This window comes from Herpailurus yagouaroundi, unplaced genomic scaffold (assembly GCF_014898765.1).
Source record: "Herpailurus yagouaroundi ecotype Mexico unplaced genomic scaffold, PumYag 140, whole genome shotgun sequence".
Lineage (NCBI taxonomy): Eukaryota > Metazoa > Chordata > Mammalia > Carnivora > Felidae > Herpailurus > Herpailurus yagouaroundi.
The window spans coordinates 70,367,351-70,395,081 of record NW_024412395.1 but is presented as its reverse complement, the minus strand read 5'-3'; the positions used below and the strand labels follow the sequence as shown (position 1 = coordinate 70,395,081).

The 27,731-nt window shown below is 39.3% G+C and overlaps 1 protein-coding gene across 3 annotated transcripts in view; it reads left to right on the top strand.

Annotated features, from left to right (window-relative positions):
- LOC121030837 (serine protease 58-like) overlaps nucleotides 1-24,412 on the top strand; it is a 133,136-nt gene extending 108,724 nt beyond the window's left edge. For all 3 annotated transcript variants that reach the window (XM_040475680.1, XM_040475679.1, XM_040475681.1), the window contains 6 exons: nucleotides 7,620-7,657; nucleotides 7,744-7,797; nucleotides 22,165-22,345; nucleotides 22,784-23,037; nucleotides 23,637-23,785; nucleotides 24,156-24,412. In XM_040475680.1, coding sequence (XP_040331614.1) covers nucleotides 7,620-7,657; nucleotides 7,744-7,797; nucleotides 22,165-22,345; nucleotides 22,784-23,037; nucleotides 23,637-23,785; nucleotides 24,156-24,305 — 826 coding nt within the window. In that variant the 3' untranslated portion in view covers nucleotides 24,306-24,412. The remainder of the gene's footprint in view (nucleotides 1-7,619; nucleotides 7,658-7,743; nucleotides 7,798-22,164; nucleotides 22,346-22,783; nucleotides 23,038-23,636; nucleotides 23,786-24,155) is intronic.
- Nucleotides 24,413-27,731: the final 3,319 nt, after the last annotated feature.

The following is a 27,731-nucleotide window of genomic DNA, read 5'->3' as shown; positions in this document are numbered from 1 at the left end:
ACTTCAGCCAGGTCACGATCTCGCGGTCCATGAGTTCGAGCCCCGCGTCGGGCTCTGGGCTGACGGCTCAGAGCCTGGAGCCTGTTTCCAATTCTGTGTCTCCCTCTCTCTCTGCCCCTCCCCCGTTCATGCTCTGTCTCTCTCTGTCCCAAAAATAAACGTTGAAAAAAAAAGAAAAAAAAATTAAAAAAAAAAAAAGAGAACAGTAAGAGGACTCACATTTCCTGATTTCAAAATTTACTATAAAGCTACAATCATCAAAATGGTGTTGTACTTGCATAAAGATAGACATATGAACCAATAGAAGAGAATTGAGAGGTCAGAAATAAGCCCATGCATCTATGACCAATTGATTTTTGACAAGGGTACCAAGTCCATTTAATTGGAAAAGAGCAGTCTTTTCAACAAAAAGTTCTGAGACAGCTGGATTTCCACATGTAAAAAGAATGAAGTTGGACATCTACCTCACAGAATATATAAAAATTAAGTCAAAACGGTTTAGTGAACTAAATATAAGTACCGAAACCATAAAACTTAGAAGGAAACAGGGGTAGGTCTTCATGACCTTGGATTTGGCAATGGATTCTTAAATATGACACCAAAAGCATGAGCGATGAAAGAAAAAATAGATCAATTGGATTTCATCAAAATAAAAAACTTCTGTACATCAAAGGACACTATCAAGAAAGTGAAAAACCAACTGACAGAATGAGAGAATGTATTTGCAAATCATATATCTGATGAGGAATTAATATGTAAAATATAAAAAAGAATTCCTACAACTTGACACTAAAAAAAAAAAAAACAACCCAATTAAAAAATGGGCAAAGAACTTGAATAGAAAATTCTCCAAAGAAGAAATACAAATGGCCAATATGCTCAACATCACTGATCATTAAAATCGTCATGAAAAACCACAATGAGATACCACTCTTCACATCCATTAACATGCCCATTATTAAAAAAAAAAAAAAAGGAGTGCCTGGGCAGCTCAGTTGCTTAAGCATTGGACTCTTGATTTCTAGTCAGGTCATGATCTCTTGGTCATGAGATCAAGCCCTGTGTTGGGCATGGAGCCTGCTTGAGATTCTCTCTCTCTCCAATTCCCTCTCCCTCTGCACACCCCCAGAAAAAAAAAAGGAAAATAAAAAATGTTGGCAAACATTGGAAGTTGGAAACTTCCATTGCTGGTGGTAATGTAAAATGGTATAGCTACTATGGAAACAGACTGGTCGTTCCTCAAAACACAAAACATAAAATTACTATATGACTCAGCAATTCCATTTGTAGGTACATAGCCAAAAGAGTTAAAAACAGGGACTTTAATTTTTTTTTAACATTTATTCATTTTTGGAAGACAAAGAGAGAAAGTGCAAGTAGGGGGTGGGGCAGGGAGAGAAGGAGACACAGACTCCGAAGCAGGCTCCAGGCACTGAGCTGTTAGCACGGAGCCTGATGAGGGGCTCAAACTCATGAACTGTGAGATCATGACCTGAGCCACAGTCAGATGCTCAACCACCTGAGCCACCAGGCTCTCCCAAAACAGGAATTTTAATAAATATTTGTATACCAATGTTCATTGCAGCATTATCACAACAGCTAAAAAGTGGAAATGACTTAAGTGTCCATCAACAAATGATTGCATCAATCTATGCACATAATGGAGTATTATTCAGCTGTAAAAAGGAATGAAATTCTGCTATATGTTCCAATATGGATGAACCTTGAAAACATGTGAATTAAAGTAAGCCAGACACAAAAAGGACAATTAATATAATTGTCCACTTTATATGAAATATTAGAATATGAAATATCTTCTATGAAATATCTAGAATAGGCAAATTCATAGAGGCAGAAAGTAGATTAGAGGTTGGGAGAAGGAAACTGTTGATTCATGGTCACAGAGTTTCTGTTTGGGTGTTGAAAAATTGGGACAATAGGAAATGGTGATTATTCATCCAGTGTTGTGAATGTAATGCCACTGAATCGTACACTTAAAATTGGTTAAAATTCTTTTTTATGTTACATATATTCTTTTTTTTTTTTTTAATTTTTTTTCAACGTTTATTTATTTTTGGGACAGAGAGAGACAGAGCATGAACGGGCGAGGGGCAGAGAGAGAGGGAGACACAGAATTGGAAACAGGCTCCAGGCTCTGAGCCATCAGCCCAGAGCCCGACGCGGGGCTCGAACTCACGGACCGCGAAATCGTGACCTGGCTGAAGTCGGACGCTTAACCGACTGCGCCACCCAGGCGCCCCAATGTTACATATATTCTAACCACAATAAACATTTTGCCAAAAAATAAAAATGAGAAGGTAACACAGCTAGGTAAGAAGATTTGGAGACAGATGCTCTCACATTATAGGAAGCTATTGGCTATGCCTTGAGACATGCATGCAGATGTATACAGACGCAGACTTATACATGCACAAACACAACTAGGTACCTAAACACTGATAGCCAGATGAACACAAGAGTTACATACCTACAATTTGCACTTGAAATATAAAGATGGTTGATTTTAAACCTCCATCAGAATTCAACCATCCACACAAAGGTGCACACACCTACACACTACATTATGTAACATAGCTACAAAGGTTGCCAAAGAACCTGTTAACCTACAGAAACACACGTTCTACATGCCTACACACACAGAAAGACATCCCACAGAAACCATGATGGATGATGTAACAGCAAAAGGGCTCAAGGGCATGTAATGGATTCAATGATTGATAGGTAGGAGAATCTGGGTAGTGAACAAAAAGATAAATATTGGAAGCTAAGAGTTGTATGGAAAGGAGGGAATTGGAGGATGGGTCAAATGGATGAGTGGGAAGATGAGTGGCTGTCATAAGAAAACATCATACGGCTTCTTTGTCAAAGAGATTCAAATCAGAATAAGCTTGAGTTGCCAAGTGTTACTCTTTCTCTCACCTGTTACTATAAGATCTCTGGTTATCAGAGAACAAGCTATATTTTCAATTACCTTTATAATTACACTAGCCCTTCCAGCTGGTCCCCACACAATTATAGAGGAGTTCTCGGGTGAGTTCAGTGAGCTTCCTGCTGTCTTCTTTCTGCCCAGATACAATGAATCCTCCTCATACATTGTCTGAATTCAGCAGTGGGAAGGCCCCATGCCCACTGGCCTCCAGCTGGGGGTGGTGGGTGAGGAGGGAAGTCCCAGACTGACCAAGATCTTTTTACTGATGGTCAAGCTGAGGAAATGATCTGGGAATGGTGAGTCAGGAGCCAGTGATCAGCATTTAGAGCTGACATTCAAAGGGAGTAACCAATGAGAAGAGAAACAAGATCTTCAAGACTGAGCAGGAGTGAGGCCTGAGCACAAGACTTCCCCCAGGACATACCTATTGTGTTGGTCCTGGTGTCCTTTGTGGAGGCAAAAGCTGTACCTGGGGGACCCGGGTGACTCAGTTGGATAAGCGTCTGACTTCGGCTCAGGCCACAATCTCACGTTTCGTCAGTTGGATCCCCACATTGGGCTCTGTGCTGTCAGTGCAGAGCCTGCTTCGGATCCTCTTCCCCCCTCTTTCTCTGTTTCTCTCTCTCTCTCTCTCTCTCTCTCTCTCTCTCTCTCTCTCTCAAAAATAAAACCTTTAAAAAAGAACAACAGAAAACAAGCTGTACCTCAGCAGAGAGTTGCTTATGGCAGTACTTAGCTAGAGCCTGCCAGGAAATCACAAAGGAGGCACAAGGGCTCTGCCTCTAGTCTCTTTCCTGAGCCTTTTCACCTCTGCACTGGCACTTTATTTTTCTCTCTTCAGAAACTAATTCCCTTCTACCTCCTATTAAAATCTTGAATGACCATGAGAATTAACGTCTTATCCTTCTCTGTTTGGAAAGAGAATCCTCACCACTAACCAATAAAAGCAGAATGAGTTACATACAATTATCAGTACTTCCTCTTTTTCAACCTGTTTTGAAAAGCTGAAAAACAGCCTAGGCTAGTATAGGGTGTTACAATTTAGCAAACAAAGTGACATCTTGGTGTGTTCTGCTTTTTCCTGAGTTTCATAATACAGTAATTTTCTGAAGAGAGCATACGGATTGAATAGAAGTTGGTCTTTAATAGAAAGCCAAGATTGGCTTTGATTTTTGACTATAAGTATTATCTTTTTTAAAAAAGTACAGTACTTTTTAAAAAATTTATTTATTTTTGAGAGAGAGAGAGAGCGTGAGCAGGGGGGGAGGGGCAGAGAGAGAGGGAGACAGAGAATCCAAGGGGGCTCTAGACTCTGAGCTGTCAGCACAGAATCCAACGTGGGGCAGAACTCACAAACTATGAAATGTGAGATCATGACCTGACCTGAGCTGAAGTTGAAAGTTTAACTGACTAAGCCACCCAAGCACCCCAAAGTACACTACTTTCAGTGAATTTTTAAACGAGTATAACTGTTATAATTTTAACAGATATTAATAACATTTGGGATGGGTGTTTGTGTGTATGTAAGTGCCAGAGATATATGATTTTGCTGGGTGAAGTCTGTGGTTCATGAAATCACTATTCTCAATACCAAGAGCAGTTAAAAAATGTTTTTGTCATTTGGCTGTTATAAGTCCATAGTACAAGTTATTTGAACATAAAGGATGTTGATTCTTAGATAAAATTATCATGTTCTGGCTCTTCACTTACTTTGAATTCAATTGTAGTAGAAAAATTATTCTATCTTTGAAAATAATTTAACTTTTGTAAGCATGCATGCATGGATAACTCCAAAATGAATAGTGAACTTAAAAAGCTGAAACCTCTTCTGACAGCAGCTTAACTTAATTCTGGAAGAAATTAAGGAAGAGAAACATCAGAAGTATGTCCCCTCTTTTAGATATAATACAAACTCAAGACAAATATTCTTGACTTGAACCATCTGAGAAAAGATTCTGACTGTCTTTCCATGTGATTTGCATATAACTCACATGCCTACACAAAATATCACAAGCCAGCTGCCTCTGTAGGTTTCCTATTCAGAGGAAAGAAAGCAGACCATTGTCAGAGTGAGGGAGGTGAGGAATGAAGACCAGCAGCTAGGCATGGACTCCACGGTTCGCCTAAGCCCGCACTGAGACAAGGGCCTACCAACTTCGTTCCCCAACCCCCATCCCGCCCAGCTCCCCCTACCCTGATGACAGGGACTACTCCAGGTGCTCTGGTCAGAAGGCCTGAAACATAGAGCCAGTGTGGATAACCAGGTGGTATTTTGTTTTGTGTTTTTCTTTAAGATGTATATGGATTAAAAGTCTGTGTTTCTGTTTTAAATGTTAGGAGTTTTCATTTTTTGCTTTGAAGTAAAAACAAAATGTCTTTTTTAGGAAAATAACACTTGTTTAGAAAACATAGAAAAGCATAGAAAAAGTAGAAAACATAGATAAGCAGGGGTGCCTGGGTGGCTCAGTCAGTTAAGCGTCCGACTCTTGATTTTGGCTCAGGTCATGATCTCATGGTTTGTGAGATCGAGCCCCACATCCAGCTCTGTGCTGACAGCATGGAGCCTGCTTGGGATTCTCTCTCCCTCTCTCTCTGACCCTCCCTGGCTTGCTTGCTCTCTCTCTCTCAAAATAATTAAATAAACATTTAAAAAAATTTAAAAACAGAGAAACATAGATAAGCAAAAAAATTATATATATATATAAAATATCAGTTTATAAACCTTTGGCTAGAATATTTCCATTTTGATTTGATTAGATATATATTGTGTGTATATATAATCATTTTTTAAAAAATAAAAATGGTAATATTCCAGACATAGAAATTTGTAAACTGATAATTTTTTACAGAATATATAAGGAACATTCTTCGATATCACTATATAGACATTTATAACCTCATTCATGGGCACATGATATTTTATTAGAAGTAGCATTATTAATTTACCTTCAATTGCTGGACACATGTCGTAAAAGTGTTTCACCATTATTTGCAGTACTATGCGAAAACATACTTGTACGTGCATCTGTTTATATGAACTGTTTACTTCCCGAGGATAAAATTCTAGAAGAATTGTTAACTATACTCTTTTTAAGGTTTTTGATTCATTTAGATAAATTTCCCTACAGTAAGATTATTATCAGTCTACATTCCAACCGAGTGTCATCATGTTCATTTCTATACACTGTCAACAAAACAGAATATTAAAAGTCTTAAAAAACTGTTTTCAAAAGAAAATAAAATGAAGACTTGTGGAAAAGAAACGTGTAACTATAAATGAAGGAAATAAGGACAAGGCAGGAGAAATAATGTTCTTTTTTCCCAGACACCTCTAACTCTAATCAGATTCCTTAGTTTTTCTTCCTCTTATTTATTTATTTAGGTCATGTTAGGGACATTGTAGTAGACACTCACCAAACTGATTTCTTTTCTTCCTATGCACACAGCCAGACTACATTTCCCAGGGTCCCTTGAGGCTAAGCATGATCATGACTTCCGTCTAGCAGAATGTGGGTGGGAATGCTCATATGTTGTGAAGCCTGGCCCCTGATCCTCTCCTCAGTTCTCTTTTTTTGTCTGCTTGATGCAGAGGCCTCTGAAACTTTGGAAGATGGAAACATCCCAGAAAGAAGGAGCCCAGGTCCTTAAATCACTTCATGGAAGACCATTTGTCAAATCCCCATACTAAATTGTAACATATGCAGTTAATTTGTTTTCTTAACCACCGAGATTATAGAAAAACTGTAAAATTCAGATAAACAAAAGAAAAAATTACCCAGAATTCTGAAGACCAGAGGTTAACTAATTGTTACAGAAATTAGTCTACTCTGACAAATCCAGGCATGTTGCTGCTTTTAGTCAACCCACATCGGAATTAGTGTTAAAAAAAAAAAATGAGGCCTTAGGAACCCCTGGGTGGTTCAGTTGGTTAAGCGTCCAACTTTGGCTTAGGTCATGATCTTGCGGTCTGTGAGTTGAAGCCCTGCGTTGGGCTCTGTGCTGACAGCTCAGAGCCTGGAGCCTGCTTCAGATTCTGTGTCTCCTTCTCTCTCTGCACCTCCCCAACTCACACTCTGTCTCTCTCTCTCTCTCTCTCAAAAGTAAATAAACATTAAAAAAAAAAAAAAAAAAGAGGGCTTGGTATTATTTTCTCTTTCACAACATCATCCTCTGTTTTGAATATCTATTGTGGAAAATAATAAGCTATTATGTATACAGTAATTATATAGAGAAAACTGTGTTTATGTGGAAGGTGTATTTTTCTGTACATACATCTCACATTCATATATTCATGCCAAAGGAGTAGAACATTGACATAAGTAAATAACTTAATATCACTTACTTGATTTTGGATGTTGTCAGCCTGTGGTCAAAAATGTACACTTAGGTTTGAGGGAGACAGTTTTTTTTTTTTTTCTTAACGTTTATTTATTATTGAGAGACAGAGACAGAGAATGAGCATGGGAGGGGCAGAGAGAGGAGGAGACACAGAATCTGAAGCAGGCTCCAGGTTCTGAGCTGGCATCACAGAGCCCGACGCGGGGCTCGAACTCACAAACTGCAAGATCATGACCTGAGCCGAAGTCGGACACTCAACCGACTGAGCCACCCAGGCGCCCCGAGGGAGACAGTTTTAACTAATCATTCCATTTGTTCCCCAAATTCCTAGCTCCTATGAAGTTAGGAAGACCATGTGGCCAATGAAGTGTGAGAAGAAGCCCCAGATATTCCTTCTGGTTGGAAGTAGTGAAAAAAGTACCTGAGATCCTCTTGTCTCTGTTTCTCTGCTGCAGTGACCAACAAGCTTGTGCAGCCACAAGATGGCAGAGCCTCCATCATCCTCAACTGTAAGTGAGACTGCCTCCCCATCAGTAATGCATATGTGGCATAAGCAAGAATTAAACCTTTCTTGTGTTAAACAAGATTTCAGAGGTGCCTGGGTGGCTCAGTCAGTTAAGCATCCTACTCTTGATTTCAGCGCACGTCATGATCTTGCAGTCTGTGGGATCCAGCTCTGCATTGGTCTCTGTGCTAACAGTGCAGAGCCTGCTTGGGATTCTCTCTCCTCTCTCTTTGCCCCTCCCCTGCTCATGCTTGCTCGCTGGCTCTCTATCTCTCAAAAATAAATACAGTTTATTAAAAAAAAACACTGGGATTTCAGATTAATTGGATAACTGCAACATAAACCTATCTTGTCCTAAAAATACAAGGCTCATACAATTCTCTGTATCTTGCACCCTCCACAGCAGCAGCTCAAAGCCACCGTTCATCATCCTGAGACTGATTACCTGAGATTTGATTTCCTAGCTGTGAGGGAAAACATGAGGTAAAGAATAGGACTTTAGAATAGAGAGATGTTAAGAGTTCCCTTCTTGTGAGTGCAAGAGTGATCTTACCAACACAAACAAGAGGTAGATGTAGTTGTTTTGATTTTTTGAGCCCCAAGTAACTTATGAAATAAATTTAAATTACACTTACTCTATGTGAGAACCGATGATGGTGTAGAGACATAAAGACAGTAATGACAAAGAATGAGTGGGATTTCTTGCCCTGCTAGGCAAGTACATGTATCACCTATTTTCCACCCGTTAATAATGAAAAGTGATGTATGGCAAGCAGTGGAGAAATTAGTTTACAAAGAGAGATATAAAATGAAGCACTGACGCTTTGCTCCTTTAGTATCTAATAGCTTTAAATGAATTTTCCTTAAATCAATGAATGATACTTCTCTATTGTATCTGAATTTTTTATAATGAACTTGCACTATTTTTATAATTAGAAAAATGTATTTCTATTTTGAAAAGAAAAATAATCACTGTTAGTGAATGAAGAATGCGTAATTGTTTCCTCCACTGACCTGTATTCAAGAGCACCTAACACAAACAATGCTTATCAGCTTCTTTAACTGTTTAATTCAAAGCCTGAATTCCTTGAGGGCAGATGCAGGATTGGAATTTGAGAAGCAAACACAGTGAGGGGGCACCTCATGGAGGCTCAAATATGTGAGTTGCCTATTGAATGACTGTACCTAAACGGTGCATATTTACCTATTATCTCTTTCATTTCTGGGATTATTTGCTTCTGTTTCAAGTGATATTCCAAAGAGCTTTGTGGGCTCTGGACTGGCCCGTAAGTTCACACTTAACAGGGTCCAGCGATGCAATAATAGAATTGCCAAAAACAGCATCTGAATTTCTTGTTAAATGGAGTCTCTGTGCACAGACTCCGCTTCACTGGCATCATTACTCTCCCAGAAAAAAACAGGAAACCAATTATAACACCAGTTCCGTATCTTTTTATACTTTTGTATTGCCCAATTACTACATGTAGGTAAGTACATCAGAAATCATCTCGTTATAGCTATAGATAAAATTCTTGTTATCCTGTTACCCATTTTAGCTCCTTTTTCCTTTGCAAGTTATTTGCTGCCATGCCTTAGTCTATGAACAGCTGAAGGTCATTTTCTAAATAAGAAATTCAGCCAATTTATTTCAATTTTCCCATTTTTAAAAAGTTTTGGCTACCAGGAGCATAAGATTTCATTTGTGATAAATTACCAAATTGCAAGTAAGTGGTAAATGAAAATTGCCTGGTATTGTGTAAGGAGGGGTAATTTAAACTCTTTGTGGGAAGCAATTGGTATTTTAAATAAGCCTTCTGTTGACTGTCTAAAACTATTTTAAAGGGCTCCATGCAGTGCTATATCTTTAAATTTACTTTACTATTATAGTCATTTTACTAGCTACAGAACTATAGCCATCTATCTCTGGTTGTCTCTTTCTGACACCCACAGATGTATCCACCCACACACTCACCCACGCAAACCTACACTCTGACTCACATTTAGAACAATTGTCAAAAAATCCCCACTCCCTGTCTAACTAAAATGTTCCTTTCAAACACATGCTACTTGTTTGATCTATTTCCCTGTATCTGTGAGTCAGTTAAGTCTTGTCTGATCTACCGAGTAGATGAGAGCCTACATGTATGTTTTTTTTTTAATATGGATTTGGCAAACCTGATACATATTCAAGCATTTGAGATCATAAAAGCCTGGTGAGCAGTTTTTTACTCCCAACAGTTTTGACATCAAATCTGTGGGTTTTTTCCTAACACCAACCAATTTTCCAACTCTCCAAACACCAACGGTGTGTCCTACAATGCAATTCTGACACTAACTACCAGAGTTAGCACAGACCCAACAGGTTAAGAGCTCATTCCCACAAGACTGCCCTACTTTAGACACCAATCACACATCCCAGGCCAACCATATTTCTGAGGGATAGGCTATAAATTAGGTGTTCCCATGACCCCTTTCTAAGGTTCCATTAATTTTGTTAGAATGGCCCACAAATGTCAGAAGCAGTTTACTTGCTATTGCTGGTTTATTACAAAGGATACAATTCAGGAACAGCCAAAAGGAAGAGATACGTTGGGCAAGATACAAGGTGGGATTGGGAGGGCAAAGAGCTTCCATGCCATCTCTGGGCATATCACCCTCCCAATACCTTGATATGTTTATCTGCCACGAAGCTCTCTGAATCTCATCATGTCGTGGTTTTGATGGAGATTGCCCTACATAGGCATGGTTGTGACTAAGTCTATCTCCAGCTTCTCTCCCCTCCCTGGAGGTCAGCAGGGTGGGGCTGAAAGTTCTAGCTCACTAACAAGGTTGGCTCCTCTGGCAAGCCCACATACTAAAGCCACATAGGGGCCCACCAGAGTCATCTCATTAGCATATACAACTCAGGTGTGATTGAAAGGGTATTCTTAAGAGGGGTGCTCCTGGCACCTGTTTCAGGAAATTCTAAGAGTAGAAGCTCTATGTCAAGAACCACAAAGACCAAATATACATTTATCACATTTGGTAACATTTACTATAAATTAATTCTTATCCAAATGCTGGCAATTATTTCTAATTTAAAATATTATTCTAGAACTGGCAACAAGTCCATGGCTATCATTTCGGTTAGCCTGAAGAATGAGAATAGCTCCAGTTTAATATCACATGCATCTACCTGGACTATTGAGCACTTTCATGAGGGAAGGAAGAAAGGATGTACTTCATTTCATTAAATGACAGCAGAGCATCATTTCACTCATATATATCTTTTATCCAGTGCCATCTAGTATCTGAATCACAGCTGGGATCCAGATAGAAAGGATAAGACTGAAATCTCCAAGTAAATGCACTAAAGCTTTTTTTTTTTGGGGGGGGGGTACATTGCTCATAGGAGTGACCCGTGGACATATGCTCTATACCCATTTAATTTAATTTTACATAGATTATTAACAAGTTTGTTTATGTGACTTACCAACCAGTCAGCCAATTAGGAGCATCAAATTTAAACAACAAATTTGAAAGAGAGGCTGCTAAAGATAGGTGGAATTCTGTCAGTCTGAAATGACAGCTGACAAGCTCAAAGCAGACAGCAAGAAATTTGTGAGAAATAAATTAAAAGTCTGAGGACATTCAGTGTAGGAATGAACCATTCAGTACATTCCAGGACTACCTGAGGGTATCATTGCTTTATAGTATAGAGAATTGAGTTTTATAATTCTGATAATGAATCTTCAGTAGAAAACTCAGTTTGGCTCTGTTTGAGAGGTTAGAAATATGTAACCCATTTATTTATGTAGAAATAGTTTCAGGGGTGCCTGAGTGGCAAGTCATTTGGTTGACTTGATTTCTGCTCAGGTCATGATCTCACAGTCTTGAGATTAAGCCCCACATAGGGCTCCACGCTAGCCTGCTTGGGATTCTCTTTCTCCCTCTGCCCCTCTTCTTCCTTCTCTTCTCTCTCTCTCTCTCTAAAAAAAAAAAAAAAAAAAAAAAAAAAAAAAAAAAAAAAAGGAAGGAAGAAAAGAAAAAAATAAAGAAAAAGTTTCAAGTAAATTTTTATTATTATTTAATTTATTTTTTTTAAGTTTATTTATTTATTTTTGAGACAGAGAGAGCACAAGTGGGGGAGGGGTAGAGAGAGAGGGAGACAGAATCCAAAGCAGGCTCCAGGCTCTGAGCTGTCAGTGCAGAACCCAATGTGGTGCTTGAACCCACAAACAGTGAGATCATGACCTGAGCCAATGTCGGGTGCTTAACCGAATGAGCCACCCCACCCAGGTGCCCTTCAAGTGAATTTTTAAAAATAACAAAGTAGTATGTATTCATTTTATTTAAAACTTCATTCTTTATAAAAGAGCATAAAGAGAGAAGTAAAAACTTTTCGTTTAACTGCCCCTACCCCTTCAATCATACTTCACAGATGTCCTTCCATTTTCTATAGTTAAATTTTTTTTTTTTTTTACATTTTGGTACTTAATGGGGGAAACCCCAGAAATCTAGGAAATTCATTTATCTAGAGAACCCATTTTCTCATGATCTTGGCTAAAGGTAGCAGGGCTATATCTATAACCACAGTCCCCATACACTAATCTGGTTAGGATGTTTTCTTAGAGAAAAAGATAATACCAGCCCTAAATATGGAGATCAAAGATGGTATTATCTCTCCTTGATACTAGCCTCTGTATTCACATCTCTTTATAACCACTGTTCTAACTACTTCTCATTGGTTTTTTGGATATAAGACAAAATTCTTCAAGAGTACCACTGTTTATTTCAAAGATGAGTTCAATCATTGATGCCTGTGTGGCTCAATGTCCTTTTTAAATTATGCCAACAAGTGCTCACTTCAGCAGCACATATACTAAAATTGGAACACTATGGAGATTAGCATGGCCCCTGCACATGGTTTAGCAGGAGGGGCTAGCCTCTTGGCCTGACTACTTCCTGTCTGCACCAGATAGAAAAAGCACCAAACTTCCACTGCTACCATCATATCATCTTCAGAGGTAGCCTCTAACAGGAGCTGACTTCCCATAGGCCCAAAATCAGTCTCAGTCATGGGCTCTAGGGTCGCAAGGGAAGGCCTGATAAATCTAAGCAGGAACCTGATGTGTGCCAAAAATATCTGTCAGAATAAAAACAACGATTTCTTATTTGCTTGTTTTTTAAAACAACAAACAACGTTAAGGTACAGAATTTCAATATATGCTTATACCATTTGAGGTCAAAGTTTGCTCAGCAAGAAACAAATTTCCATTTGTAACCACTCTTTTCTTATGAATTCTATGTAGATTGCAATTGAGGCATATCTATAGGAAACTTAAAACTTTCACAAGTAGCACATGAATTTTTGATGCATTCAAAATACAGATTGGTGAGGTTATCAAAATAGAATCATATTTCAAAATAAGAAATACTGTGAGTCAGGACAGCCCTACCAATTATAGCAAACTTGTTTCCGAAAGACTTAGTGCCTGGGTCAGCACGATGTAACGTTTTATCAAAATGGTGTCATTAGGAATGGGTGGCAGTATTTTAACCCTTTCTCCCAAGAGTTCCAAAATGCTTTTTTAGCATGTTTATAAATATTTGCTTTTGTGCGATTTCAGGAGAAGCTTTCCATACAAACATTTGGCTTTCAATGAGTCATCCCCAGTCTGGTTCACATCCAGAAGCTTCCTGCTTGGCTATCAGTGAATATTGGGCTCAATAACTGCCTTATTTTTATAACTTGCTTCAATGAAGATCAGAAAGGTGGTGGACTGAGAAAGACATACTGAGATAAATATAAGAACACTCTTATTTCCTTAAGAGAGTTTGACAACTATCTGCCAATACCCTAACTACCATTTAAACTGAGCTTAATGCTGGGATTGTGATGGATTTGTTTTTGACCTTTTAAAAAACATCCAGATGATGTTGTTACTCTTTTTAGTCATCATGTATATTTGCTAGCTAAAGACACCCCAGAATTCAGAATTACAATATGCAATTTTACTTTTACTGTTATTGGATCTGAAAACCATCAACTGAAAGCAACAGTTAGAGTAAATTACTTTTCCCCAAATTGAAATTGAAAAGAATGAGGGTCCTTAGTTAAGAATTTAAATAAATATTTCTTCAGCTAGAATTACAAAACCTTTAAGTAAACAAGAAAGCAACAGTGATGAAGCATATGAATTAGCAATAATCTTTCTGTATTTTCATTCCTAAAGGGAAAATTTGGGGGGTTGGAATGGCACAGTATGTATCTTGGGGGTAAAATGTCAATATGATAAAAATACTAAAATTTCCAGGCATAATAATGTGAATTACAGATTTTTAAGAAAAGAAATCAGTACCTTGCAAATTATACAGTAGGTAGAATATATTATTTATTCCTCTTTATTGGATTAGAATAAAGGTTGCAAATTCATGGTCCTTTTATCTTGAATTGCACTCATGTACCTAGTCTTACTTTGTTTGCATAGTATATATTTTTTAAATGTTTATTTATTCTGAGAGAGAGAGAGGGCATGAGTGGAGGAGGAGCAGAGAGAGAAAGAGAGAGAGAGAGAGAGAGAGAGAGAGAATCCCAAGCAAGCTCCGAGCTGCCATTCGTAGAGCCTGATGTAGAGCTCAATCTCACAAACCATGGGAGCATACTCTGAGCCAAAATCAAGAATCAGACGTCTAACCGACTGAGCCACCCAGGCACCCCTGCATGTTACATATTAAATGCTTAGGAATAGTCTCTGTTCTCTCTTACCTCCTAAAAACTCTCTCCCCATTTTTCTTGAAATGTGTATTTCTCTGTCTACATTTTATTTTTCCAAATTTTTATATGGACTTGGATATAAAAGCTCCATCACTTTTTCTTCACTTCTTTCATACATTGGTGAATGACAACTTTCACTTAGCCTTCAAGTGAAAAAGGCAACGAAGAGTGGTGAAGACTGTGATGAAATAGGAAAGCACATGCCCATTTAATATGAAGGTACACTGCTAAGCACCAGTAAATATGTCAATAGCCATATCTTCCAAATTTTCAAGAGAAAGCCTGAAAATATTTAAATATTTTATGATTCAATGCTTTAAAAACAAGAAATGCCATTTTAAGAGGCCAAAAACACCAACAATTACCACTGGAAAATGTGAGAGATTAAATATATGTACTTCAGTTCACATTAGGAGAGGAGAGAGAGAGTGAAAGTACTGAGAACCCTGGAGTGGTGTCCCTCACGGGCTGCCTTCCACCTCTCAGTCCACCACCAGTGCATACATTGTTCTGTGGGACATTTAGTGCCATCAGTCATCTCTGATCCACTTATAGAAACCTTTCCCTAATTTGCTCCAGAGTGAACATTCCACACTTGAATTCATACTTGCTGGGAGAGATGGAAAAATCAATCTTAGGGCAATTATAACAATAACAGTAATGAACTTATGTTGAGAGGCACTATATAATCTTTCATTTAACAAATATCTACTGAATGCCTGCTATATGCTAGAACTATGTTTTTGTGATGTGTTAGGCACTTTGTGGGCATTGGAAATAAATCAGTTTTTTAACAAAGAAAAAAATGCCTGTCCTTATGGAAATTAGATTCATTGGGGAGACAGATAATAAATAAGATGAATAAGTATATTAAGTATAATGAATTAAGTATATTAAGTTATACTTAATAAAGTACTATTAGTGGATGGTGATAAATGCTATGGAGAAAACTAAAGTAAGAAAGAATAATTTCTCTGGTTCTCCAGTGTATAATTGGAATAGAATACTTGGTAACTGGCAGAACCTCCACATTGATTTCCTTTCCTTTTTTTAATGTTTATTCTTTTTTTTTCCTTTAAAAAAATTTTTTAATGTTTATTTTTGAGGGACAAAGCATGAGCAGGGGAGGGGCAGAGAGAGAGGGAGACAGAATTGGAAGCAACCTCCAGGATTTGAGCTGCTAGCACAGAACCCAGTGTGGGGCTCGAACTCATGAACCATGAGATAATGACCTGAGCCAAAGTCAGACATTTAACTGACTGAGCCAGCCAGGCACCCCATGATTTCTTGCACTGTGGGATAAAAGTTGTATTAGTGGGGAAGACAAAGTGAAATATCTGAAACTGATTTGCACCTTCACATGATAGTAACTAAAAACAATATCATGTCCTGAAGGAATGGCAGAGTTTTATGCTACCGTTTAAGACCTAAAGAATACTGGCCCTCATTTATCCCCATTTAATTCACCAGTCTGGCCCTTAAAAAATGTCTGATCCTAAGGAATAATAAAGTCAGCCATATAGTTGCCCTGATTGCAGTTGCCATGCCAGATGTAATCTCTGCTGGAACAGAGGTTCCAGCCTCTGGTACCTTGCATTGATTAGCAAATACATTCATTTCTATTGCTATCGAGGAATGGGAACAGAAATATATGAATGACAGAGACATTTACACTCCTGACAAGGGTTAAATCTTTCACCCTCTGTGATAATATAACCCAAGGAACCTGGACTGCCTGGGCATTCTGCATATCACTATGATCCACTATACTGAAGGTACCATGTGTGGTGGTTTTAAATATGCCCACAAATTCTTTGATATTTCTTCCTTCAAGAGAGCTTAATACCTGTTCCCTTGAGTTTGGGCTGGCATTAGTGACTTAAGTCTAACAAATAAAATATTGCAGATGTGATAGTATGTGTCTTCTAAGACATTACAGCTTTATTCCTTGTTCTCTCTTGGATCACTTACTGTGAAGGAGGTCAGGTACCATACGATAAGGACACTGAAGCATCCCTTTCAGAGAGATTCATGTGGAAAGGATCTAGGCTTTCTGTCAAAAGCCATGTGAATGAGCCATGTCAGAAGCAGATCCTCCAGCCCCAGTCAAGCCTTCAGATGACTGCAGCCCTGGACAGCATCTTGCCTTATAACTTCATGAGAGACTTTAAGCTATACTTCCTGGCAGATCTATGCTGTAAGAGGTATCTGTGATGGGAAAAGACATTTTATAGAATTTACAGCAAGCCCTAGTAAGAGAATCACTATGTATACTTTAGAGTTCTGGAACAATGTTATACCATCTATAGCAGACATCATTAAAAGTATGGTTCCTGATGTGCTACTAGGCCCTGGTATAGACAGAACACCTGATCTTGGGACATACAGTGGCTATGCAGCCAGAACTGTTCATTACAAGGTGTGTTCTGTCAGATCCACTAAGTCATAAGGTCATGTGAGCCCAATAGAAGTCCATAGTGAGATGAAAATTGTACATTTAGGGTTAGTCATGAGCAGGGCCAGAGGTCAAGTTAGCTGCATATGTAGGTGGCTTAGACTTCTGGTTCATTCACCTCTATGGCACCATTGCCTCTCTCTCAGGTTACACTCATGTGGTTTTTTTTGGGAGATGGGGAACGGTAGAAAGGAGGACAGGCAAGTCCCTATGATCACTTCATGGAAAAGAAAAAAACCTGTTTTGATATACAGATAGATCAGCTTGGTATATGGTGAAGCAAGAAATGAGCCACTGTATTATAATCCTCATTCAAAGATGGCCCTAGAAGGTAGCAGTAATTGGAAGAGCTTTAGTGGTACACCTGGTCATCTATATTATATGGAAAGAAAAGTAGTCTAAAATATAAGACTCATGTGATGAATAGTGTATCTGCTTAGTCAGGGGTTTGGAAGAAAGATTCAAAAATTGGGAACAAGCAGGTCTAAAGAAGAAGCATGTAGATAGATCTACAGGAGTTCATTCTTCCAGCTGTTGGAAGTATTGCAGGACTCCTATCCAGAATATATTAAAAACCTTTCACATCTCAATTATAAGGAATGAAACAATCCAATTTTAAAATGGGCAAAAGATTTGAACAGACACTTTATCAAAGAGGATATATGGATGACAAATAAGCACATGAAAATATGTTCAAAATCATTAGTCATAAGGAAATGAAACACTATTTCACAGGAGAATAGCTGAACTTAAAAAGACTGAACACACTGTACACTTAAAATTAATACAATGTTATATATCAATTATATCTCAATTAAATTTTTTTCAAAAAAAGACTGAACATACCAAGTACTGGTGAAGATAAAGAGTAACTGGAACTCTTTCACCTCTGGTGAGAATGTAAAATATTGAAAAACAATTTGGCGGTTTCTTTAAAAGTTAAATGTACACTTACTATATATGATCCATCTATTTTGCCTCTATTTATTTACCCAAGAGAAGAGGAAGCATTTGTTTACATAAAGACACATATGCACATATATGCTTACATAAAGACCCACATATATTATGTGTTCACAGATGCTTTAATTGTATAATGCAAAACTGCAAACAACCCAAATATCCATCAACAGGTAAACAAATTTTGGTATATCAATACAATGGAATACTACTCAGCAGTGAAAATAAATGAACTCTAGAGTCACACAACAACATGTATGAATCCAAACTAATTACGCTGAGTGAAAGTAGCCAGATCAAAAAAGACTGTGCTGTAATGATTCTATTTATCCAATATTCTAGAAAATATAAATTAATCTATAGTAACAAAGAGATTAGTGGTTGCCTGGTGATAGTGTGGTGGGTTGGAGGGAAAGAGGAGGAATCACAGAAGGGCTTAAGAAATCTTTCAGGAATGACCAAATTGTACATTTTAAATATGTGCAATTTATTGTATGTCATTATATTAACTTTTAAAAGAAAAAAGATTTAATCTCATGCCAATGGTGTCAAGTACCTGATCCTTGGGATCAAAGACCATAATCTGGAAATGCTTTTCCCATTAACACTCAAGGAAGTGACCCGAGGCAAGCCAGGGAGCTTAGATTATCTTTAGGTCAGGTCAGTGTGGAAGCCTATTGGGAGTTGTAAGTCAGAAGATAGGTGGTATTCACTCATTCATCCCAAGAAAGTGTATGTCCAGGTAAATGGAACTTCTTAAGTCTGAGACCATCCAGAAGCATGTGAGGATGGGATGAGCTATGAATGTGGAAAGGTCAGACTCAGGTTAGGCAGAACTGGGTTTGGGCACTGAAGTAGAGCTACATTGATCCAGGAGGTGTCTCTGAGGTGTCTCCAGATTCTGACCCTTTGATATCCAAGCTTGAGTCACTTACCAAGGGTTGTGGGCAGGAGCAGACTCCCTAACAAGAGGTGGGGTTGGGTAGAAGCCCCCAAATGTGTCTGTACAGTGAGCCAAAGAATGAAAGGAAGCATGTAGGAAAATGATCAATGTGAAGAATACCAAAGAGGGGCACCTGGGTGGCTCAGTTGGTTGAGTGTCTGACTGGCTCAGGTCACGATCTTGCACCTTGTGAGTTCGAGCCCCATGTCAGGCTCTGTGCTGACAGTTCAGAGCCTGGAGCCTGCTTCGGATTCTGTGTTTCCCTCTCTCTCTGCCCACCCCCCCCCCCCAATCTCTCTCTCTTTCTCAAAAGTAAATAAACATTAAATTTAAAAAAAAAATTAAAAATAACACTGAAGAAACTACCTGGCCCAGAGTGAAAAGTCTATAGTACATAAGAGAGAAAAATAATGTACCAGGGAACACTTTGGTGAGAGGGACAGTGGACACAAACTGGAATCTGAGGGCCTCTTAAAACCTAGTCTGAATAAGTGGAGCTCAGTGGGTACCAGACAGGAATTAGCACAGATAGGGAGTAAAGTCTACTCTTCAGTGTAGTGAGGGGTATAGTCATATCAGAGGATGGATGGGAATCCTTTCTTGTATGAACCCAGCAAGGATAGAAGGACTAATAGCCAATCAGAAGAATATATTCAAAACAAGGCCACTGTTTGACAAAATGCCAGGGGGAGGAGCCAGTCCTTGCTCACCAGTAGGGACACAGAGACCATAGAAGAATGAAAGTCCAGGGATTTTGACCAAGAGCCAAGGAGAAGAAGATATCCAGGTCAGAGCAGAAACTGATTTTTATGGGGTGCTGATGGGAGATGTTCAGGTGGGGCCAAGCTAAAAGGCCTAAAATCCATTGATTACAGCCAATTTTAAAGTTGGTCAGAGAGAGATAAGAAATTTACCAACAGATCTCTCAAGGACACAGGCTACTTTTGAGATTGCCAAGGAACTCTGACTCTGCCCATTATGTCATATTCCTACAGTCATGGATTAATACCAGATTACTGAGGGCCTTGGCAGCAAAGCAAAGGAGTTTAGACATGAAATAATGGGCACTAGGAACCACAGCAAGCTTTTAAGCAAGAGTACAACAAATGAAAAAAAAATCAATCTGGCAAACTGGATAGAGAAAGAGAGAGCTTGTTAAGGAAGTCCAGTTTAAAAGCTATTACAGCAACTCAGGACTTACATGGTGAGGGAAGCAGCTGTGAGAAAAGGAGTTGCTGTCAGAGAGGTGGGAGATGAAGCCAGATTGCAGGTGATGAGCTGGTTGACTGTATGTGGTAGATGGTAACAAAAGCCATAACTATAGATGGATAGCTATGTAATAACACAAATATAGTAAAGTGTTAGCTGAAGAAAATAGGTGGTGGGCATGCAGTCTTCATGGTACAGTGCTTTTAAATTTTTTCTATGTTTGAAAATTTACACAATAAAATGGCAAGAAAAAATGGCCAAAAACTAATCCCCTTCTTCTATCTGTGCCCTCGTAATACGATTTTACAGATTTTCCCATCAAACAGTGGACTCTTTTCTACCCTGTGAATCTGAGTTGGCCACGCAACTTGATTTGGCCTGCGGGACATTAGCAAATGTGATAATGCACAGGCTTGAACATTTGAGCATTGGGGTTTACCATTTTTCTGATCTATGGAACCTTGCAACTGCTATCATATAGATGATCTTGGACTAGCTTGTTGGATGATAGGCACATGGCCTTGTTACTCTCATCACTCTAAAGCCGACAGCCAGCCAACCACTAGACATGTTTGTGGGACCATTGACGGCCAGCTGATCACAGACGCATCAATGAGTCCTGCTGAGAGAACTTCCCAGCTAAGCCCATCCCAAATTGGCAACCCACAGAATTGTGAACAAATAATTGACTACCATTTTAAGCCACTAAGTTTTAAGAAAATTTCTATGCAGCAAAAACCAACTGATACATTCTTTTTTGGTATCCCTTTGACTCTATTCCAAGGGAACTCCATATTGAGCCCTGCCTGTCTCTACTTGGCTCTGCAAAGTTTCAGGGAGAGGCCAGTGGTATCTAGGGGTTAGAGGGAGGATGACATAGTATGGGGACAATGTGACATGAGAGGATGCCATGGGGTGGAGCCAGTGTGACATTAGGGCAAGAGTCAATGTGACATGGGGGAAGACTCAGCTTGTTAGGTGAGGGGGATCTGTAGCTCAGAGAAGAGGGAGTTTATTTGAAAGTTGAGGGCTAGTGAATGTCACACAGAGAGGTGAAGATCAGCCACACTAAGGACAGGTAAGTAAATGTAAGGGAACCAGGGAGCTGAAGTATTATGGGAGACAGTGGAATAAGGCAGACACAACTGGCCAGTTGAGATTTCTCCTTGCTAATAAAGTATAGCAAAGCTCTTGGTTTATAGGCCATCCCTCAGTGGTCAGGCATTTCACCTTGGAGAAATTTCACATGCTACAATGGGAGGACAGACACTCTAGAGAGATAGGATCTGGCCTGGCTACCTTTCCTCCCTTTGGTGGCATACTACCTTGGTTGAGCAAACTTTGTTCCCTTGGATGTCCCTACACCTCTTTGATATTTCTCCCTTTGCAAAGCTTCCAGGAGACCAGGTTTGTTGTAGTTCACTCCCTTCCCAGATCTTACTGCAAGAGAGCATGGAGATCACAGATATGAACCGCCTCTTTCTAGTCTTCAGCATTCTGACAGTGACTGGTGAGTGCAGGTTTCTATTTTGGCTTAAATTTTGAAAAGGTCATATTGGAGGAAAGTGTAGGAAATGGGTCTAGATAAGGTGGGTAGAGAGTACATTACTTAGATAAGAATTTAGGAACCCAGTGATTAGAAGTTTCCTAGAACACTCAGAGATATTTAGAGCCCACTGATTTTCCTCTGGCTCCATGGGTGCATGAGAAGATTCAGACTGAGATAATAAGACTTGACACAAAGGATGGTGGGTCTTGGCAAAAGAATGTGATTTTGCTATATAGCTAGGAAGAAAGCTTGAAGAAAATAGAGAGGTATCAAGAAGAAGGAAGGAAGGAGAAGAGGAGTGAATAAGGAGTATATAAATTCAGAGGAAAGCCTAAGGGAAAATTAGCAGAAGGACCCTGAATGGTCCAATAACACCTCCTATATCAGTAACACATTGACCATTTCAAAGCACTTCCACATAAAATATTCCAAACTTCTATCCTCTGGAATGTCTGCACCTGTCTCTAAAATTCTGCTCTCCTTTCCCTTATCTGACAGTGGTAACAACAATAATTGTAATACCAACACCAACACAAGTAAAATTAGCCCAGCAGTTCAACCAGATGAGCATAGAAACTGCACCAACCTTTCTGGTTTTCCTGAACTCAGAATATGAGCCTTGTTTGGGGACCCTGATCCACAAACAGTGGGTTCTCACTGCAGCCCACTGCTTCTTACCGTGAGTAATGGAGTCCTAGAGGGAAAAGTGGTCCCCCTTAGTCAGTGAGATTGTTAAAGGGGTACTGAGGCTCAGCCCTGAAGAGACTTGCCCAGGGGCTCTCAAGCCTGAGAAGTTATTGGAAGGAGGCAGGAAGTAGATGTAGGTGGTTATGAGTTCGATTTTTGGGTGGGATGATGTAGACTGAGGGATCTGGGGAAGCCGAGGACTAGGGGATGAATCTATTGGGATAAAAAGCCTATATACAATGTGGTACAGATCAAAGAATTATAGAACTGCAGTAGCAATTGCTCATTTGCCAGACAAGGAGATGGAGGTCTTGCCAAGTTATGGAAGGAACTCATGCAAAGTCACAAAGCAAGTTGGGGTAGAAAAGATACAAGTTGAACAATAGGAAAATATCTCCTTCTTCTACTAATCCTTCATGGCCTTTTCCAGATTTCTTGAGATAAACGTTGCGGCTTCAAAAGAGAATTTTCAAAACAAGATGGGGAACTTAAGACCCACATTTATTGTCCAACACCCAGATTTTACCCGGGATTCTGCTGAGCATGACCTCATGCTCATCAAGCTGAATCATCCTGTAGAGCTCAAGGATCAGGTCAAGCTGGTGGTTCTACCCAACACCACGAATGACAGAAGAGGGGAAAAGTGCACTGTCTCTGGCTGGGGCTGGGAATGGAGGAATTTCAGTGAGTAACCCTCCCAAGACAGACCCTTAGTGCTCCTTGCATACCCACACAAAGAGGATTATCATATAACTATTATTATAGATTATGAGAGCTGGAAGAGCCCTGAGAACTTATAATATCTCAACCTCTAGTTTTATTCATTTGGAAATTGAGGCCCCAATTGGTAACGTAGCTGTTAAAGGAATCCAGTGTTCTTGTTTCATCACCCAGGTGAGGGTGAAAGGGTGTCTGGGTGAGGAAGAGATTGGCAGGTAATCCTACTGGTGATGCTGAGTGTGGCTCATTCATTAGTAACTTATAGACAAGCATTCACAAATAAAAGCATGTACACACAAGCCCAAGGCATGCAGTTTTACAACACTGGGACCAGACTTGGTTTATTCATTTCATTATTTTTTCTTCCTCTCTGGTTCCTTTTCATGTTGGCTTTTTCTGAATGATGATTCACTGAATGATGGAGAGATTAATAACAGAAAAGAGGGAGGGAAGGGGAGAAGAAAGAAAGATGAATATGTGAAGGATCAAAGAGAAACAAAGCCTCTTCTGTCTCTCTCCCTCTGTGTTTGTGTGTGCGCGTGTGTGCACACTCATGTGCTCAGACCCAGAACCTGATATCCAGATAAACCAGACTGTCTTTTGGTTTTCTAATGATGACTGCCAAGAGTCCCTTGTAAGAAAAATTCCTATTAAAATCACAGAAAACATGTTCTGTGCAGGATCATCTCTGGAGAACACACACTCATGTAAGGTAACTCTTTTCTCTCTGCCCATTTGAGTTTTGGGGCTGTTTTGGGGTCCACATATTTCCCTCAACCATTCCAATCTCCTGTCTCTACATTCAAGAAGAGATCAATGTATATGGGATCCAGGAAGGACTGTGTCCTTCTAACAATGAATGAACTTAGATGCTAGGGTGGAAACATCTCAGAGTGTTCTTATTTCTTTATGGCTAACTCTGATATGGCCTAGAAGTAGTTGGGTGGGCCCAAGATGTCCACCAGACATTCCTCCCTGTCCTTATCCCCTAAGTCTTTCTATTCTGGGCCCCTCAGGGACTTGGCACTAGGTCATCTTTGTTTTGGCTATCCTGTCTGACCCATCTGTCCTTTTTCTAACAGGAATTAGATGCTGTCCCAATCCTGTGCCAAAATCAGCTCCATGGGATCCTATCTTGGTCAGCAGGGTGTATTTTGAAAGGTGATATTGGCTACTACACCAAGGTTTCCTGCTATAAAGACTGGATCCACAAAGTTATCCACAGCAACTAAGCTCTCTCTGTTCCCTCTCCCAGTGGCCTCAGAACTGAGTCTACCATTCTTGACCCTCTTTTCCCTTTAGCCTCAGAACAAGATGGGAATAGAGCCTTTAGCTATAAGAAATTTTCTGTTCCTTCTATTATTTTGACTTCTCTTATCCTTTTTCAGTCCTAGCCTGATCACCAAAGGATTTGAGCTGGATAACGTTCTCCTAAATAAGCTACCTTCTCACCACTCTTTTCCTCTCCTCCAACTTCCTACTCACCTGCAATGGTTTCCGCAGACTTTTATGGAGAAGTTCTTCTCCAGCCCCTGCCATCCAGAGGACATATGGGTCCCAGAAATGTGACAGTGAGATGTGGCAGCTTTAGGGTGTCTCCTTTGTTTCACACCACTTAGTGCTGAGTCAGGCCTCTGTGTCAGGCCTGTGTCCTCTCATCATACCCATCATACCTAATAAGGCTCAGTAAATATTGCAATGTTAAGTAGGCTGCTGGCAAATAATTGTTAGAAATAGAGGTTAGAATTTTATGCTAACAAGAGCTATAAGGGTTTCAGAAAGTGTTAGGAGTTGAAGCACAAGTAGGTACAGAGAGGAATTAAATGGGTCAGATCTCCTGACAGATCTTTCCTAATGCTAAGCACAGAAAAATAAGGTAAATGGCTAGAAAGAGAATGCTAGAAGGATAATAAGGAAATGCTGAAATCTAGGTGAGTATAACTGAGCTTGTGTGTTTGCGAGTATGCACATGTACATTTGTGTGTATAGATTAGTGGGAGTGTGGCAAATAATGATCTCACTGAACCAACCAAAATCTATCGTATACCAGTTCAGCTGATTTTCTCCAAATCCTGCATTCACCTGTTCTTATCCTACCTTTATCAATTATCAGATTTTTTTTTAATTTTTTTTTTAACGTTTGTTTATTTTTGAGACAGAGAGAGACAGAGCATGAACAGGGGAGGGGCAGAGAGAGAGGGAGACACAGAATCTGAAACAGGCTCCAGGCTCTGAGCTGTCAGCACAGAGCCAGACGCGGGGATCGAACCCATGGACCGTGAGATCATGACCTGAGCTGAAGTCGGACGCTTAACCGACCAAGCCACCCAGGCGCCCCAATTATCAGATTTTTAAAAACCATTGATATAGGTCCTAATAACATTTTATTTTGAAATTGTTTAGGATAAAAAAATTGTAAAAATATTACAAGAGAGTTTCTGTGTACCCAATCTTGCCCCAATGATAATATTTTCTATAACCATAATAAAATGCCAAAACCAGGAAATTCATATTGGTACAATGCTGTTCAATCAAATTCAGATTTTATTTGGATTTCACCAGTCTTTCTTTACATACACTCGTTTTGAATGGTGAAATTTGAAATCTTACTGCATGCATAGATTCCGTAACCATTACCACAAACAGGATCCAAAACTATTCTATCACCCAATCACCAGAAAGAAACTTCTTTGTGTTACACTTTAATACACTTCTCCTGGGACATCTGGGTGGCTCAGTTGGTTAAGCATCCAACTTCGGCTCAGGTCATGATCTCGCACTCCGTGAGTTTGAGCCCCATGTCTGGCTTTGTGCTGACAGCTCAGAACCTGGAGCCTGCTTCGGATTCTGTGTCTCCCTGTCTCTCTGCCCCTCCCCCGGTTGTGCTGTGTGTCTCTCTCTCCCTCTTTCTCTTTCTCAAAAATATATAAACACTAAAAAATATTTTTTAAATAATAATCACACCTTCTCCTGACCCTAACCCTTGCAACCACTGATCTAGTCTCCATCACTATAATTTTGTCACTTCAAGAATGTTCTATAGCATGCAATCTGTATAATTCCACTGATCTTTTTTTCATTCATGATGTTTCAAGAATCCTTTCATTGCCATTTCCTTTCTATCTGAATAGTTTTTCAGCCATTCTTTTAAAGCAAGTCTGCTGGTGATACAGCCTCTCAGTGTTTCTTCACCTTCTTTCTTGAAGGATATTTTTTACGGGATAAAAAATTCTGGGTTGACAATGTCTTTCTTTCAGAACTTGGAAAATGTTTGCCTCTTCCTTCTGTTCTTCAAGGAGGGGAAATCTGCTATCATTTGATTCATTGTTCCCCAGTTGGGAATGCGTTGTTTCTCTCTGGCTCTGGCTGCTTTCAAAAGTTTTTCTTTGTTTTTCCTTTTCAGAGATTTGATTATGACATGTCTGTGTGTGAATCTTTAAAAGTTTATTCTGTTTGGGGTACATTCAGTTTCTTGAATCTGTAGGTTTATGTCCTTCACCAAGTTTGAGAAGTTTGAGCCATTATTTCTTCAAATATTTTTCAGCTCAGTGTTCTTTTTCTTCTCCTGAAACTTTGATAACATGAATGTTAAATCTTCCGTTACTATCCCACAGGTCCCTGGGGATCCATTCATTTTTAAAATATCTCTTTACTTCTGTTGTTCATATTGATCATTTCTATTGCTCTATCTTCAAGTTCACTGACTCTTCTGGCTTGCCAATTTTGCTATTGAACTCATTATTTTAATTATGTTTTGATTTTCTATATTTATGATACTTTCATATCTTAGGAGTCTTGCTGGATAGGAAAAGACTGCCCTCCCAGAGCTAAGTAATTCCTGGAGGTAGTGACTCCGTCTACCACATTCTTTTTATATGCAAACCAACCAATCCAGGTCTGTACCTCAACCACTTCCTTTAACATTCATACACTAAGCCAATGTTTCCCCTGCTCTAAATCACCCTGGGTCCAGGTACTGAACAACTAGAGATCACCATGATAGCTCAGAGTCTGCTAAAATTATTCCAACTATTTGATCCTAAACCTGTTTCTACTTGACTACCCTGCCTCACCCATTCCTTCTTTCAGAAACCACAATAAAGACTTGTACCTATGCTTCCCTCTTGCTCCTCCTGCCTCCTCACTGACCCTAGTACTTCCTCATGTAGCCCTACATGGCTGGGCATGCTTCTTAATAAACTCTTCTTTTTTTAAAAAAAAATTAAGGTTTATTTATTTTTGAGAGAGAGCACGTGGGCAGGGGAGTGGCAGAGAGAGAGGGAGATACAGAATCCGAAGCAAGCTTCAGGCTCTGAGCTGTCAGCACAGAGACTGACATGGGGCTTGAACCCACAAACCACAAGATCATGACCTGAGCCGAAGTTGGAGGCTTAACTGACTGAGCCACCCAGGTGCCCCTAAACTCTTTCAACAGCATTGACTTGTCAATGTTATCATTCAGTAACCTCTAAAAATTAAGTCCTAGGTTCAGTTAGAACACCTATCTAATGAATTTTTTATTTCAGTTACTATATTTTTAAATTCTAAAATCTCCATTTGGTTTGTCTTTATATCTTCTATAAATCTTTGCTAAGATTTTCTGTTTCTTTTCTATTTGATTCAAGAGTATTTGTAATTGTTCACTGAACATTTTTTTT